Raw genomic sequence first — 17,900 nt, 5'->3', positions numbered from 1 at the left:
AATCCAAATTCACTGCCATCAAGTCAGATTGGACTCAAAGCGACCCCTCCTCCTTGGGTTTCCCAGGCAGTATCACTACGGAACTAGATTGCCCAACCTTCATTCTGAGAAGTGGCTGGTAGGTTTGAACCACCAGCCTTCTGATTAGCAATCAAATGCCTTAGGCACTATGCCAACGTTTCCCTACCCTAACCCGTTAAATCCATTGCCCTCGAGTTTGATTCCAACTCATAACGACCCTATACCTTAGCACTATAGGAATTAGGACTACAAATTAACTTGCCCATGGGGAGAATATTTATCAATTCTTCTGATGCACCTTCCTAAACTTCCTCTCAAATGTGAAATAAAGTATATCGTTTTAAGAATAATTTAACCAAAACCTCCTTTCCCCAAATATTCATATCTGCGGGCTTGAACAAGGCTAAGAACCCCATTGTCACAATTTGGGAGAATTTCAGGTAATCAATAAGCACATATACCTAGAGAAAATGGAAGGGGAAGGATAAAGAATCACCAGGATAAAGAATATAGAGTGGACATTAAAAAAACTGCACAGTGATAACAACAAAATACGAATGCTTTGCAGAAGTAAATTCTTTTTTTTTTTTTTATAAAGACTGACTGCCTATAAAGCCATCTTCCATGACATTCCTTAAAGTATCAAAAAACCATCTTTCATGACAGTCCTTAAAGTATCACTGTATATATAAAATTTAGCCATCTGATTACATTTGGAAGAGAAAAAAAAAATACTGCCATTGAGTTGATTGCAAGTCATAGCAACCCTACAGGACAGAGCAGACCTGCCCCACAGGGTTTCTAAGGCTGTTAATCTTTACAGAAGCAGACTGCCCAATCTTTCTATTGGAAAGCAGTGGTGGGTTTGAACGGCTAACCTTTGAATTAGCAGCCAGATGCTTTAAACATTATACCACAAAGCTCCTTATACTTGGGAGAGGGGTGTTTGTTAATTCTAACGCAGAGCCAGCCGGAGTTGAATCTCACCATCACTTACTAGTTGTGTAACCTGGGGGGGAGTTATTTACTTTCAAGACCTTATATTTTCTCAATTCTAAAATGGAGTGAGTAACAGTACCCATCTGAAAAGGTTGTTGTATGAAGCAATACATTCCATGTAAGCACTTAGCACAGTGCCTGGTGCATAGCAAGAATTCAACACTCTTCCCCTATGTTATATTAAAGTTAATTTTGGTAGTGTCCATCACCAATAACTGAATTGATTTCACTGACTAGGTCAAGATAATAACAACTAAATGATCTTCACATATAATATACTTAATATACCTAGTAAAGTAGCTAAAAAATGTTCGAAGTAGAATAAATAGAAAGACACTTCCAAGTATAAAATATAATCTGGGTCCTACCTCTTGCCACCCTAAGGAACCTCTCCCAACTGCAGTTTAATCACCAATTCCAAAAGATAGAAGGTACTGGGTTTGCTGACCAGATTCTATAAAACTTAATGTCAAGTCCAGCAACAAAAGGAATTGCCTGGGAACTATTTCCCTCTAAAGCCACTCATTCCAGATAAATATGATTGCTCTGACAGTACAGTTTTGCACCGATCTGAAAAAAAAAAAAAATCTCATCACATACTTTCTCAAACCTTGGGTAGTAGCTGTTTCTTTTCTTAAAGAATCTTTAAAATTACCTACCATAAACCCTATTCACTTTTCCTCTTAAATCACTATCTGCCTCATCTCAGTTCTGTCCCCTTCCAGCCCAGGAGGAAATGTGCACTGTCTGACAAAGTCACAGGCAGACAAGTTTAGTCCAGAATGCACTACACTGAACAGACCGATCCAGTGGTCACGGTGATAGCCGTTTCCTTTGGGTGAAAACTGCCGCTGGCCAGGATCGAAGGTAAGCACCCCGTACGTTACATAACCCCATATCCCACTGCTGTCGAGTCGATTTTAACTCATATTGACCCTACAGAACAGAGTAAAACTGCCCTAACAGAGTTTCCAAGGCTGTAATCTTTACAAAAGCTGACTGCCACATCGTTCTCCCGTACAGCAGCTGGTGGGTTCGAACCACCAACCTGTCGGTTAGCAGTTGGGCGTTTAACCAGTGTGCTACCAGGGCTCCTGTGCATAACCACAACAAACTAAAATAATTATTCCCATTTTACAGACAGGCTAAGAGATGTTAGGGGACTTGGCCAAGGTCAAAACCCTGTCAGTGGCGATGCCACGACTCAGACTCAGCGGTTATTCTTCCAGAGGCTCTTCCCAATACACAGGTAGGCTCTCACCCCTTGGGAACTCTTCCTTCGAAACGCAGCCCTCACCCGCCTACCGGCACAAATCCACAGGTGCGCCGCAGAGTCGCCAGCCCGCCCGCCAGGGCGCCTGCTTGCCGAGGCCCGGACGGCCCCGCAGGCCAAGACCGCCGCCCCTGTACCTGGGTCTCGCTCCCAGAGGAAGCACCGGCCTGCCCAGCCCTTCCAACCCCTGTGCTCCATTGTTCCCGATCCTACTTACCTGAGAGGACGCCGGCGCAGGCCCGGCTGGGGCGCTCGTAGCCAGCTCCCGACGGCCAAGAAAGCTAGGTCGGTGACGGCAGGATCCGCGAAGGCGTACCCGGCGACTTCTCCGCCTACCCTCCGGAGCTTGAGCGGGCGGAGGTGCTTCACCCTCCTCGCGAGACAGCGGAGACCCTGGCGGCGGCTGCGACCCCTGTGACGTAACGTGGTCATCACCAATAGCAGCTTGGAGGCGGTGTCAACAAACGAGATCCCACCCAGCAACCCCCTGGCGCGTCAAAACACTATAACCGCCTTCTTAACGCATGCGCATTAGAAGGGCGCTGGTACTGATCGAAGAGCTTAGCCCGCTCCAGCTCGAAAGTGGGCCCTTCCCCCACCTCTCCATTCTTGGAATGAGAGCAATGTGACCATCTGGGGAGAAATCACAACCACCGTCATGATTCGTGTTATTAATCGCTGGGGGTTACTGGGGCACTAACTTAATGTTCTCTAGTAAATTACTGGAAAACATAATAAGTAGAAAATGTACTAGCTTGGTCTCATTTAAATATCACCAAACTCGGGGAGGACCCACTAAAATTATCTCCATTGTACAGATAAAACTGTGTTAAACGGAATTGACTTGACTATCGGTTGCAGAGTTAGGAAATAACATCGGGATTTGAATGGGATCCAAAGCCAGACCCCAGTTTACTATACAGCCTGCTATATTACCCCAGTTCAGGGGAAAATGTTCAGGACCTAATAGAACAGGCCATGAACTCTTCCCCAGAACAGATATAATTTTCTCTCAAAAAACTTTTTATCCCATGTCCACTCCCCAAAATGTGGATTACTCTAAAATAATATCTGAGATTTATAAAGAACTGCCTACAACAGGCCACGGCCAGACACTACCACTCGCGCCTCAAATGTACGTTTCCCATTTTACAAGTGAAATTGACACAACCAGTCACAATGCTCAACAAACACTTGTTGATTGGCTGGTGCATTATGCCGAGTAATTCCTGCCACGTATTTCTTAGGAATATCATATACAATAAGCTATTGCGCTCTCAGAGACAAACAGTTTATTGAAGGGTTCAATTAACTGGGATTCCCACCTCGACTCGTCACTGTTCTATAAAGTAGTAGAGGGCATTCTTGTTTACGCCACGGCTGTATATACAAACGTCTATATTATGTGCAAACAGATGTGGGGAAAAAGTTTCCTTTCAGCATTAGATACTGGTGCAATATTTAAAACGCAGATTGTATTTTTCAGATAAACTGTTAAATGTACACGACTGCACATTATCCTGTATTAATACTGCAGCCAACTGGAAAGAAAATCGGCTGGGGAGGTACACCTATCTCTTTAGGCGGCAAAAAACAATTTTTAACGTATTTTCTCATTTATCTCACTCCTTCCCCGCAAAGCGGGCTAGGCCCCCATCACGTGACCCCGACTTGCGCTCAGGGCGGAAGAGGCCATCCTGACCGATGGGAAAAGCTCCCGAATGCTAGTGGGAGGACGTTCGTGCCAGGCTGAAAGATGGCCGCTGCCGCCCAGCAACCACCGCCCCGGAGGTTACTGAAGAGCCCGCAGCTTCCGCCAGTTCCCTCGGACCGCCGCCGCCACCTTACCATGAAGCCAGTGGATCGCCGCACACTGGACTGGATTTATTCAATGGTAGGTCCCGGGTCTGGCGGGGCTCCACGGTGTCGACTCTCTAGGCCCGTAGGCGTGAGGTCCTCTATTTCTTCAATACCCACAAACTCCAAAATCCATTCCTGAATTAAACATTTCACTCCCTCACCTCGACTCCGCCTCTTCCTGGAGGACACGATCTTCCGCTTCTTACGTAGGGGCTCCTGGGTGTGCGTGTCTGAAGAATCCCATTTATTTAATGAGTTTGTCGTTGTAATTCCCACCTTTGCAATGGTACCATTAACTTGATAGGGGTGGGGGAGGGTCACCCACATTACAGTAATTTTTTTTTTTTTTGCTTTTGCTTTTGTTTTTTTAGTTGCTCGTTATGATCGTATTACTCTCCTGGGGGTCCGTAATTAGTGCATCAACTGTAGCTGCACGACGACATCTAACGGAGAAATACCCAGACAGAATCTTCTGGATGCATGAAAATTTTTAATTTCTTTGGATTTCATTCTCTGCAAATATAGCTCTTTATCTCATGCTTATTTGACACCTGTTTAGATTTAAAAATAAAAGCCATAATGTAAAGCTTCCAAATTTGTCTTTGCATAGCTCTTTATAACACTAAAATGCTAATTTTTCAAAGCCTTGACGAGATTTCTTACAATTTTATATAAAACTCAAATGAGCCACCTAGATCTGACAGTCTCTTGAGTATCAGCTCATAAAAGGAATCTATGCATTTCAATCTGGAGTTCAATTCTAAAATACTTTTTTAAATGCCTCAGAAAGATTTCTTTAAAACAAAAGTGTATGACTTTTTTTCTAGTTGTATTTCTGTTGCATTCCCTCGGATTAGACTAGATTAAGTACTGTATAAGAAAAAGTCTGTTATATGACTAAGGACTTTTCTACATCTTGTTTTCCAGTTCAAGAATGACAGAACAAGTAGGCAGTCACTCATATCATTTGTTTTGATGTTCAATTCAAAAGGTCTCAAATTAGACAGTATTTTGGAACAGATAAGACAACACATTTCTGACAGTAAACTCGTAAGTTTACTTTATTAGTTACTTTTCCAGAAAATATATTCAGTAAATGTGGTAATGTAGGAGTTGGGTTCATAAGCCTTTGAAATATTTAAGTATTCTTCAATGATGTTGATCCGGATACTCTTTCATTGGTGGAATTACTTCTCCAGTCTCCAGAATTGTATCACCCTAGGAAAACAAAGATGCATTAGTAGGAAAATCTTGTAGGGCTGATAGTTCTACCCTGTTCTACACGTTGGTCATTCTTCACATGGAAAATCTGCTTCAGCTCTGGCATTCACACTTTAGGAGGGACTTTAAGTATAAGCTGTCTAAAGATGAACCACCAGTGTTCAAAATCTTAAGGTACAAATGAAAGAAGCTTCACTCAGAAACAGAACAACCAGAAGAGTCATGAAAGTTTTCACCAAGTGAAAAAGGGATAATCCTTATTTTGAATGGCCCCAAGAAATGAGAGAAGCTCTAAAAAGTAGCTGCAGAAAAACATGTTCAGTTCAATATAAGGAAATAATGTATTCCAAGCAACTGGTGTTAAGCAACTGCCAGTTTAATGCTTGGCTTAGATATTAGAGACATAATGCAGACCTCAGCTGGGCAGCTGTATCTAAAATCTAGATACAGTGTGTGTGGAAGAAAGGATATTGTCTTTGGAGCTGGAACCAAATGGTGAGAATCATGGTCCTTCCACTGAAATGTAAAATTTTAAGACAAATTAGCTCCTCTGAGCTTCAGTGTGGTGCAGTGAATTACTTGGTATGGCATTTCTAGCCACGGTCTTTTTGACTCCCACCAGATTACTGGGTAGGCTCATGCAAATAAGGTGTATGGAATTCTAATGTGAGGATGGGTTAGTTTTGCTATGCTGCTGGGCTTAAAATGAGCTTCCTAAAGGATCTCACTGCCATCAAGAGAGAAGCTGGAGTTGGAGTAGAGTGTGTCCTTGGACCCGAGATCACTGCACTGGACCTCCTTGGTGAGAAGCCCCAGCAGAACGCCTGGCTGAGAGACAGGAGCAGTGGAACCAAGAGGCATGAGAAAGAGTAGGGGGCACATAGGTGTACTTATCCAGTAGAGCTAAAGGAGCTTTTTCACACTTGCCCGGGCAGAGCAGAGGCCAGGCCAGAAGGCCAAGGTCCACAGACGCATATCTGAGGGCATAGCAGAGGGGAGACTATCCTGATCTAAGAACTGTATCCTGAGAGCCTTCTTGAACCTGAGTTGTTACTTCCCTAATAAACCCCATAATTGTGACTATTATTTGTCAGTCCTGTGTGGCCACTGCAATGAATTACTGAACCCAGCAGAGAAGTAGTGAGTGCCATGGAAAGGACTGGTGGTGTCAGAAATTGGTTAAAAGGCTGGAGGGTGGTGCCATGTCTGGCCTCATAGGAATAAACCTTGGGCTGTTGATGGTGACTCTGTTTTCCCCATGATGAGGTTAGAGATCAGAGGATGCCGCCCCCACGCCCTTTTTGCATTCAGTCATCTCACCTGTATAATGGAGATAACAATCCCTAGCTCATAAAGCACTGATTAAGTATTTGGCATATTGTAGACAATCAACCAATAGTAGCTATTAATATACTTTTATAAATTCTCACCATGAGAATGATTTAAATATTTTACATGAGCATCCTGTAGTTTTACAAAAGATAAGACAAGTTACTAAGTGTTGGTATAGTAGTTAAGGCATTTGGCTGCTAACCAAAAAGTCGGTGGTTCAAGCCCACCAGCTGCTCCACGGGAGAAAGATTGGGCAGTCTGCTCCCATAAAGATTTACAGCCTGGGGAACCCAAGATCAGTCACTATGAATCAGAATCAACTTGAGGGCAGTGAGCTTGAGTTTGGTCATACAAATTTTATAATGCCAAGAGAGGAAAAAAGGGGGTAAGAAATGCAGCCACACAACCTGTAGGTGTACCAAGTGCTTCCAGCAACCTGGGCCATTTTACTCCCCATTGGGAGAGAGACTTGGATTTGCAAGGCTGAGAAAAGTTTTCCAAAAGGAAGCAGGAACATTTGTATATAATTGGATTTCTACCACACTTAGTCACTCATTTCACCTGCGAGTAAAGAGACTTTCCCCCAGGAATATAACTGGTTCAACTCTACAGTTCTCAAGAACTATTAATAAATACACTAGAATTGTGAATTTTTATTTTCAATCATTTACATTATCATAGTCTGTGGTTTAGCAAAAGTCCTTCCCAAACATGTAGACCTAGAAAGCATTTCTGGCTGGGCTGTAGATATGCTTGTGAGAAAAAGGCATTTTTCTGTATGCTGGTAGAGAGCAGGGCTCTTGTACCACTTTATCACTGTGTAACTTTAGGTAAGTTACTCAACTGTGCTATACCTCAGCTTTATCATTTATTATAAAATTGCAATTATAACATTAAGGTTGTTATAAAAATTAAGGCATGCAAAATGTTTACAATAGTGACTGGCACATAGTAAGGGCTCAACAAACATTAACTATTTGGTAGTTGTAGTCAGAGTAGAGTAGAGTTACTCCCTCTTAATGAATTAGAAGTAAGTCTCCCCTCAAAATACAAACTCAACACACATTATACTTGTGGTAGTCAAGGTTATGTGTCAAATTGGCTGGGCCTGGTTTTGAGTGTCTGGGCAGATGGATGTAGCATTCCCCACAATGAGACTGGTAATCAATTCCATGGTGGAATCTACTGTGAGCCGCTGAGTAGCTGTCTGAGGGAGGTGGTACGCTCCCAGTATGTAAGAAGCTTTAGGAATGGTCTATAGCTTCTGGCACGCTTGAATCCTGAATGTAGTCGAGTCATTATTCAGCAGCCTGCCATGCTGTTTACCAATCTTGGGACTCTTACGGACTTGAATCAATGGCTTGCCATGTGGTTTGGTAATATTGGGACTGTGTCTTTTTACTTGTTGACCTTGGGTTTGCCAGCCTCAGCAGCCAGCAGCTGCCTGAGTGAAGAAAGCCTCCAGCTTCAGTGGTGTGGGAACAAGAGGCAGAGCCAAAGCCAAAGGTTGAGGGGCTTTCACCCAGCCCCTAGAGCCTAGCACTTTGAACTTGGACTTCTAGCCTCCAAAACTGTGAGAATAAACTCCTATTTGTTAAAGCCATCCATTTGTGGTATTTTCTGTTAGAGCAGCATGAAGTAACCAAAATAATACTTAAAAGAATCAGAAAGATTCCTAGGCCAAAAAAGAGATTACTATGATACTGTTAACGTATCTACAAACACAATGTGTCAGAAAAAGGATGGTAGAACATAGCATGTTTGAAGGGAACAATTAAGGGACCTTTTTTTATTGGAACAAAGTATTTATGTAGAGAAAGGTAGAATGAAAGGTTTGAACAAGTTTTTTTAAAATTGCCATTGAGTCACTTCTGATTCATAGGGACTGTAGGACTGAGTCAAACTGTCCCATAAGGTTTCCAATGCTATAATCTATACAGAAGCAGAATGCCACATATTTCTCCTGTGGAGCTGCTGGTGGATTCAAACCACTGACCTTTTGGTTAGCAGCCAAGCATTTAACTGTTGCATCACCCAGGCTCCTTTTTCAACAAGTTAAGAGAGCCTTAAAGGGATATAAACACATTTACCCCAGAGGACGTGTAAAGCCATTAAGGTGTTTTGTTTTGAAATGAGGATTGTGGCAGCAATAATAGCATGCACTGCCATCAAGTCACATCCGACTAGCGACCCCTCCTTGGGTTTCTGAGGTGGTATCACTACGGAAGTAGATTGCCCAACCTTCCTTCTGAGGAGTGGCTGTGGGTTTGAACCACCAGCCTTCTGGTTAGCAGTCAAATGCCTTAGGCACTACATCACCAGAGCTTCCAGCAATTATAGGCTGCTCATCAAAACCCACGTTCTTCTCTTTTTTTCTGGATCTACAGCTAGACTACAATTTTCAGCTTCCCTTGAGGTCACATGTAGCAGTGTGAGTGAGTTCCAGCCAATGAACTGTAAGTATAAGTGATATGTACACTTTAAGGTTTAGAGACTTTGGAACCCTTGGGTTTAAGGTACCAGATTCTGTCAACCCTAAATGAATGTCCCTAAATGAATCATTCCTTGCCCAACTCCCCATTCTCTGACCTGAAACTGTTCAGGACTATGAACTTGTATTAGGTTTAAGGCATTATACATTTTGGGGACAATCTGTTACCACAGCTAGCACTGGAATGGTACTAATGATGCTGTAATAAAAATCAAACTATGTGGCACTAGCTTAATAGTCTAGCAGCAAAGACAATGAATGGCATTGGAAGCTAAAAGAAACAAAAGGTAATGGCAAGGTATTAATAAAATGTCTCCTATAGTAACTTGGGAACAGACTGCTTAATGAACTTATAGCTCTAAAAGTAGCTGAAAAAAGTGTTTGGTTATTATTGGCTGCCTTGTCAGTGTACTTCAGAAAAGATGAGCTCAAGCAAGAAGTGGCTGATTTGAGACCAGAAATAAAAATGGATAGAATCCAAAGTTCAAGACCTTGCAATACTGAAAAATCAGACTGCTTCTGAATCCCTAAAAAGTATGTAACAAAAGTTCAATATAAATCAGGAAAAAGAGGGACTCAGCCCTATGAAAAAGATCAGATTAAAGGGAATGTAGCCTTTGAACCATAGTCTGTTTCAGATGGCCTCCACATAGCTACCACTAAGCTGAGAGAGAGAGAGACACATGTAAGGGTAAAGCAGAGAAAAAATAAGAGAACTTGATAATGATGTATAGAAAGATAAAATACTTGTACATGGAACTGACTAGAAGCAAACAGATTAGATGCCTATCAAGTATTTTTCTTTGCATGCTGCAAATGTTTGAGGGAACTAGATGGTCAAAGAAAACAAACATACAGATTGCAAAAGCCTATGAATGTGTCAGCCTAAAACAACCTCTGGCACTCAACTTTCTGTTAGCAGAAGGCAGGCTTTAAAGGCTGTGCAACTCACCCAAGGAGGGCATCTTTCTCACTGCCCCTTTTAGATGTAGTCTAGGTTGATAATGGAAAAGAACCTCTAAGACAGACCCAGTGTTCAGCAAGAACAATGGACAAAAGTGTTCCTTTCAGAAAACAAAATCAGTGCCCACTCTAACTTCCCACATAGAGGTTAGGGGTCTTCACAGTGTTTGACCATTGGGATTTTAGGACTTCCTAGAACCAGTGGTTGCTGTGCTATTTATATCCCATCATTGAGCAGTGGGTATAATTGAAGATGGGATACAATTATTCTGTCGTCTTTATTGATCCTCAAATCAAGAGAAGTCACATCTAAACCTGACAGACACTACTTGCATCATCTGTAGATTTTGGATTTTGAGCCAGCTGCAGTGATAGAATGGGATTTGCAGGAGGTACTGAGTGTGTTATGTACGTGGAGAGAAGACACTAAAGAACTATTTGATGACTAGAAGGAAGGACTGGCAGAGACTGTTAGAATTAACAGTCTGAATATGTACTGATGGAAGACTAGGGGGAAAAAAAATTACATGTAAATATTTATGAAAGTACACATAGATATTTAGGACCATGAGACTTAGTTCTGGCCAGTATGATTTGAGGAGAATGATATAAGCTACTTCCAAGTTTAGACCTTAAAATCATCCCTGAGATACCTAGCCTTCTCTTCTTCTACCCTGGTGATCTTAGAAGACTCTAATTCCAGAAAGCATAACCCTAAGATTGAGAAGGGTCACATGACCCATACTAGTCTATGATGTCAATAAAAAAAAAAAATCTTTGTTTTGTTAACCCACTGAGATTTGGGGGTTTGTTTGTTACTGCCCATTCTATGCTAACTAACATATGTTCAAATGAGCATTCTTCAGATCCCCAAAGGGGAAATCCCCCAAGGGGTCCAAAGCACAAAACAGGAAAGAACCACACTGGCAAAAAATAAAGACAACAGAAGAAATGCTATGGAATCAGTGATGTGGTCTTCTGAAGAAAGCTCGTCTTCTCCTTTGAACAGTTGTTGTTGTTGTTGTTGTTTGCCGTCGAGTCGGCCCCGACTCATAGCGACCCCTCCTTGGGTTTCCGAGGCAGTATCACTACGGAAGTAGGATTGCCCAACCTTCCTTCCGAGGAGTGGCTGGTGGGTTTGAACCGCCTGCCTTCTGGTTAGCAGTCAAGTGCCTTAGCCACTATGCTACCAGAGCTCAAAATAAATAATAAGCAAATAAACTAATGGAATAATAAATTATCCAACTGGTGAAATCAGCAAGAGAGTATTCTATTTTGAGACTACCTAGGCTCTGACACATATCAATTATACACAATGAAATACAGGAGAAATCCTCTCTTATTGCCTAAAGCTGAGTTCCCAACTGGGAGGATTAGCCAATTTTGGTGGTTCTCCCCTAAAACACCACTCCACTGCAATATCTAATGGATTATTGTGACTATGTTATTTGATTGAGCAAGAATCAACACGGAGTTTTGAGTTTTGTTTTTTAAAATTATAGAATTTAGAGACTGATTATAATTACATTAACTATGACTAGAAACAGTGCAATAACATAACATGTATTTTACTAAGCCAGACAACAACCTCAAAAACATCCAGTAAAAATACCAATTGACTACTGAGTAATTTTTTTTCTAAATTTCATTTATTTTTGTTGTTGTTGTTGTTAAGAATATACACAGCAAAACAGACACTTCAAGTTTCTACAAGCACAAATTAGTAACACCAATTATATTCTTCAAATTGCAGCCACACCCGCCCTCTTTTTCTGAGTTGTTCCTCCCTCATTAACATAAACTCATTGCCCTCATCTTTCACTTGTTGTCAATTTGATTCCCTATAGATGGTTCTTAAGAGAGCATTTTGTTACTGAGTAATTTTTAATGCTGAAAAGACTAATTTAAAATTAGTATGATGTCTTATATTTTCATGGTATAAAATTTAAAACACACATTAACAGATTTTAAAATCACAGATTGAGGAGTTACGGTCAAACCTTGAAAATGAGGCAAAAAGCCATGGGAAATGATGGTTTGGATAAAAAGAGAATTCAATTGGTCATTATACTTAGGTGTCTGCTCAGGCTAGTTTCCTATGTCTTTCACCTTATATGAAATAGTGTACTAGTGAAAATAGTTTGGCACTTTCCATTCATTTTAGAACTATCAAAGTCATTCAAGAAGTTTTATAGTTAGGTTGAAAATAAAATAAGTGTGCACATCTCCCATTTTCAACTCTAATTGCTACTTCATAGTATTTCCTTTTTTAAAAATAAGAAAATACAAAATGGGCACTTAAACTGACAGTGAAAGAAAAGAACATGATCACTTAGGGGGGAGAAATAGAAAAATAATGAACAGAAGAAAAATCAGAACAGTTTTAAAGACTTACTGGGAATATTCTGGGCTTCCTTTCAACTATGGCATATGGTTTTACCTGCAATAAAAGTAGTGCTGTGTTAATTACAGCTTTAGGGTTTCTTCTGAAAAAATAATCATTTCCCAAATTTTTAACTTAAACCCCAAACTTTCACCAAACCCCAGTATCAAACATCCAGCTGTTAACTCACTATCTCCATTTGTCTTATCAAATAGTTATCTCAAACTTACCAGGTCCAATATTTAACTTCTCCCAGCCCCAAATTGTTCCTCCTTATATTCTCAGTAAATAGTACTTTCATTTCCTTAGGTTGTGAAAACCAAAAACTTTTGACTCCTCAGCAGATCTTGTTGGCTTGACTTTGAGATTATATCCTGAATCTTCTTAACATGTCCAGTATCATTATCCTTGCCCAAGCCTCTTACCATTTTTTTACCTGGACAAACGCAATACCACCTATTAGTTTCCCTGCTTCCACTCTGGCCTTCAGTCTATTTTCACACAGCAGGCAGAAAAGGGTGATCTTTTTATGATCAATCACTCCTCTGTCAGTCCTCTGCTCAAAGTATCATAACTCTTAGAGAAAAAGCCAAAGTCCCTTACTGTGATCTCTAAGAGCCTGTATGATTTGGCCCTTGGCTACCTCTTTGATCTCCTACCATTGTCTACCTCACTCACTACACCATAGCCACAGTGGCTTCTTTGCTATTAGTACAATCAGTCAAGCCTGCCTGAGCCTTAGGGCCTTTGTTCTTAATGATTTCTCTACTTGAAATGCACTTCCCCTGTATATCTGTTTGGCCCATATCCTCATTTTACTTATGTCTCCATTCAAATATCACCTCCTGAGATGTCTAAGTAAAACAGCACCTCCTGTCATTCTCTACTGAGTCTCTGGGTGGCACAAACAGTTAAATGCTCTGCTACTAACTGAAAGGTTCATGGTTCAAATCCATCCAGAGGTACCCTGGAAGAAAAGTTTGGCAATGCACTTCCTAAAGATCAGAGCCATTGAGAATTCTATGGAGCTCAGTTCTCTGAAACATCAGGGTCACCATGAGTTGAAATGGACTTGATAGCAACTATTTTAGTTTGGTATTTATATGAAAAACCATGAGATCATACCAATACCTCCATTCCATTCCAGCCCAAAGAGTTTCCCCCTCTTCCATATGTGTAACTCCCTTCTCTGACAATGAAAATCCTGGTCCCATTATCATCTATCTGTACTTATTTGATCAATCTCCCTGTATATCATCAATCTTCTGTCAATAACACCACACCACAGTATGAATACCCTCCTCACCTCAGTCAGGTTCTGACATCTTACTCTGGGTTGCCACCTCTATCACTGCCTCACCCCATCCCTACCTTCAGATGCCTTCCTCCTCTGGCTCAGGCTCCAATATCCTATATCAGGTCACCACTGCTACTGGCTCTCCAAACAAGTGCCCTCTCTCACAACCACTAAGCATCTGACACTACTCACTGGGCTATAAAAATGCCCTCTTTACTAAGTGGGTTCTGAAATTCCACGCTGGGGAGCTACCATGGCTTCTCCTTCTATACCACGCTCCCAGATGGATGCCCTCCTCGCCCTGCCTGGAATCCAGCTTCCAGCACCAGACTGTGCTATCCTCAGCTTTAAAAATATGGCAACAACATGACCATATATAGGGTTAGCAGACAATGTTTCTACATGCTTATTTGTATCTGCTGTAAGAATATCTAGGTATATAGTAGAGCTGACAAGAGGCAAGCTTGTGGTGGCTTCTTGGCCATAGCCATCTACCCAGAGGAAACAAGTAGTTGGACTTGTGGGCTCAAGATTATGGTCACAGGGGACATCAAGCTCAACTGGCATAACATACTACACAAAAACATTGTTCTACATCCTATTTTGGTGAGTAGCAACTGGAGTCTCCCCTTGTCCAGACCAAAGAAGAATGGAAAAAAAGAAGAAAAAAAAAAAAAGGCCACTGGTCCAAGTGAGTCAGCCCCTTCAAGATCTTTCATTAAAAAAATTTTAAGCTTTTAGAAACCCTGGATTCTATAGAAAGTTGTGAAAAAGCAGGAAGAATCAATGAAAGAGAAATAGAGCAAAGATAATCTTTGTCTATTTAGAATTTTTTCTTACAGAGGATCTATGCTCAAAAAAAAAAAAAAGGAGCAGAAATTCTTTTTCACCCTACTGAGGATCTCAAATTTAGACTGGTATTATTAGATCAACTACATTCTGATCATTTAAACACTATTTCTAAGGGAAATGCATTCCACATTGTAAACAACAGTAAGAATATTAACTTTTGGAACAATTACAGTTAATTTTCCCTTAACCTTTTAGCTAATAGGTTTCAAAGTAGTTCAATATCAGTTTATTTTTACTACATAAGGTAGGGTAAGGCATAGCCATATACAAATTAATTTTGGACATTAAAAATAAATTCTGAAAAACACGTACTTAAAACATACTTACATCTTCACCCAAATCCTAATAAAAAAAAAAAAACAACATACTTACATTCACATGATACTTGAGATAATAATGAATAATCCAAGCAGGTATAAGCACATGAGTGAAAGCAAAGACACTGTGTCGGTATACCTTATACAGCTGGAAAAGAAAATATGCATAGCATGAACATATATCCCATTTTATATCAGTGGCAGAGAAAAAAAGCATCCATGATAACATGTCATGATTATTTTATAAACTCTAAATGCCACATATTTCCTTAGAGTCCATGTTAGCTTCACCCACCTGAATATTTTTATTTAAGGTAGGGCCTGCTAAAGGATATCTAAAGAGTCTAGACTTAAGGCAAAGAAGTAGCTGTGGTGCAGTGAAATACTTGGTATGATTCTTCTAGCTATGGTCTTAGTGACTCCCACCAGATTACTGAGTGGAACTATTTAAATGTAAGGTGCCTTTGGCCCATGAAGGGGATTGGATAGCTTGTTGGTAATGTAAATAAGGTGCCTGGCACCCTTTTGGTGGTGGGACCATGGAAATAAGGTATATGGAACTCTAATGTGGGGCGTGGTTAGTTTTATCATTCTGCTAGCTTAAAATGAGCCCTCCTGAGCCAGAAAGAGGGGATCTCACTGCCAGAGGTAGACTGGAGGGTGTCCTTGAACCTGAAATTCCTGTGCTGGACCTCCCTGGCAGAGAGAGACAGTGGCAAGAGAAGTGAGAGATTGGCAGTAGACAGAGCAGCGACTCTGCCAGACCACGGAGTGAGAAAGCTGAATGCCTTTGAGCAGGAGGCTTGCTGGCAGAGTGGAGTGCATGTAGGTGCCCCTATCGGCAGAGCTTTGTAAGAGCTGCTCAACCAGGGCAGAGGCCAGGCTGAGAGGCCAAGGGCCAAAGAGAGGCATGCCGGAGGGCATGGCCGAAGGGAGGCTGTCCTGATCAAAGAATTGTATCCTGTGTGTGTTCCTGAATGTGACTTGTAACCTGCTACTTCCCAAATAAACCAAAGTCATGAGTATTTTCTGTGAGTTCTGTGTGGCCATTTCAACGAACCCAGCAGAGAAGTAGTGAGCGCCATGGGTGGGATGGTTGGAGTCAGAATTGGTAAAAAAGTTGGAGGGTAGTGGCATGTCTGACTTCCCCCTCCTAGTAATCAGCCTTGGGCTGCTGATGGTGCTTCTGTCTGCCCCTCACGAAGTTAGAGGAGGTCTGAAAAAGATGCTGCCCCCATGCCCTTTTTGCCGGAGCATTTTGCAAGACTACAGTAAGGCATTTATAGATATATGTTTTTTAAAAAATTGGCTGATTCATACAATGTTGACTTTCAACCATCAGCTGTCAAAAACCAACAAATAATGTCAGTGATACAAAGAGTTAGGGGAAAGTTGAATTATATCATTATAAACAAATACCTAACACTCTTTTCTCAGAAAATTTTCACCAATTCTGATGCACCAAATTTTGTAGCACAATATGAAAGTATATACAAGTGGTTTTCAACGTGCACTCCTTTCATTCCCAGCTCTGTGACCATGGTAAATGACTGAATTTTTGTAGGCCTCAGTTTTCTGACATTTAAAATGAGGATTAGAAACAGTGTCACCTTACAGGAATAAAGAATTAAATGAAGCAACACATGTAAAATCAGCGGAGAGCCAGGTACATAGTAGGCACCCTGCTTCAGCTTATTAGTGTTATTACTATTATTATTTGCCAGTGTAATTGAATTAACCAAGTAACTGAAATCAATTCTGAGATGCAGTGTTCATCACCCATAATTGATGTGATTTAATTAACAGACCTCAAGAAAATACTCAGAGATTCTGAAAATACGAACAGTCTTGAAATGAATGATCTTCTGCAGAGCAAAGTCCAAGAATGTAATTTTTACAGGAAACTGTGCTAGAAGTACATAGTGGTAGTGTTGAAACCCTGCTCTTGAATATAAGAAAGAACACCAACAGAGCACTGTCTTTTATGGCAATCACAAAGGGCTGTACTACCAGCTAAGGGCTCATTGCGCCATCGAGCAGTTGGGTATAATGTTGTTCTCTATAACCTCAACCTTAAAAGTCAGACAAGTGTCTTCAAATACTAAAATTATAGAATTTTAACTCTAGAGAATATGTGGCACTCATTCTGAGCGTCAGAACCAAACGTGCATCTATGTAGTACTGGTAGATATTAAACCGAAACAAAGATTCATCTCCACACTTGACAGCACCAGGGAATGACTCCCCCAACGCAACACATGCCCCTGGGGCTCCCAGCCCAGAACCCTTTAGTCCCTGCTAAACGATAGTCTCCATTGAACTCGATTCTCCCTCGGGGAACAACAGGAGCTTTAAGTGCGAAGCGACGTCAGCCCCGTTGTAGGGGCTGCACTAGGGGGTGTGTATAGAGAAGGGGGCGTCCGGTCACTCACCGCGTTCCTCCAGGGAGCCTGGTTCTGCAAAAACTTATGCCAGAACTCCTCCAGAGGCCATAACCTCTGCGGGGACAGCACTGGCTCCCGAGGGCTCAGCTCCTGGTCCTTCAGCCATCGCCTCCTCAGCTCTCGCAGCTGCTGCAGCCGCAGTTTCTCATCTGGCGTGTACCCCGACATGTCACGGTCCGTATCAAGACAAAAAGGATGGCGCGTCCCCGAGCCCGGGGCTTGTACCTCACGCGCGCTCCCGTACCGCAAAGCGACCTTGCGAGGACGCCTGGAAGCGGCGCGCGGTTATAACGTCACAAGCTGGTCCTGCAACTACCACAGCGCCAAATCCCCGCGCTCTAGGAAAGCAATCGCCTGTCATGCGCAACAGCTTCCACGGTTCATTATCAGCTCACTTTACTTTCTGAAGGGCGGTGGAGCATTTTGCGTATGGGATGGGAAGGGAAG

At 41.7% G+C, this 17,900-nt stretch overlaps 2 protein-coding genes across 2 annotated transcripts in view; both read right to left on the bottom strand.

Moving 5' to 3' along the window:
- Positions 1–3,989, bottom strand: part of TOPORS (TOP1 binding arginine/serine rich protein, E3 ubiquitin ligase) — an 11,729-nt gene extending 7,740 nt beyond the window's left edge. Inside the window, exons 1-2 of the mRNA XM_042782289.1 lie at positions 3,969–3,989; positions 2,511–2,705 (exon numbers count right to left, since the gene is read on the bottom strand). Of these exons, the coding sequence (XP_042638223.1) occupies positions 2,511–2,705; positions 3,969–3,989 (216 nt within the window). The remainder of the gene's footprint in view (positions 1–2,510; positions 2,706–3,968) is intronic.
- A 1,313-nt stretch (positions 3,990–5,302) lies between these two features.
- Positions 5,303–17,621, bottom strand: NDUFB6 (NADH:ubiquinone oxidoreductase subunit B6). Its single transcript, XM_007950694.1, has 4 exons — positions 17,442–17,621; positions 15,065–15,157; positions 12,556–12,600; positions 5,303–5,371 (listed from the first exon to the last, which is right to left on the bottom strand). The coding sequence occupies exons 1-4, from the start codon at positions 17,619–17,621 to the stop codon at positions 5,303–5,305; spliced, it is 387 nt and encodes a 128-aa protein (XP_007948885.1).
- Between the last annotated feature and the right edge of the window lie 279 nt (positions 17,622–17,900).

The sequence above is a fragment of the Orycteropus afer genome, unplaced genomic scaffold (assembly GCF_000298275.1).
Source record: "Orycteropus afer afer isolate SDZICR_OR568_19922 unplaced genomic scaffold, OryAfe1.0 scaffold00285, whole genome shotgun sequence".
NCBI classification, from domain to species: Eukaryota; Metazoa; Chordata; class Mammalia; order Tubulidentata; family Orycteropodidae; genus Orycteropus; species Orycteropus afer.
The sequence above is the reverse complement of the archived record's forward strand: the minus strand, read 5'-3'. Positions and strand labels throughout refer to the sequence as shown.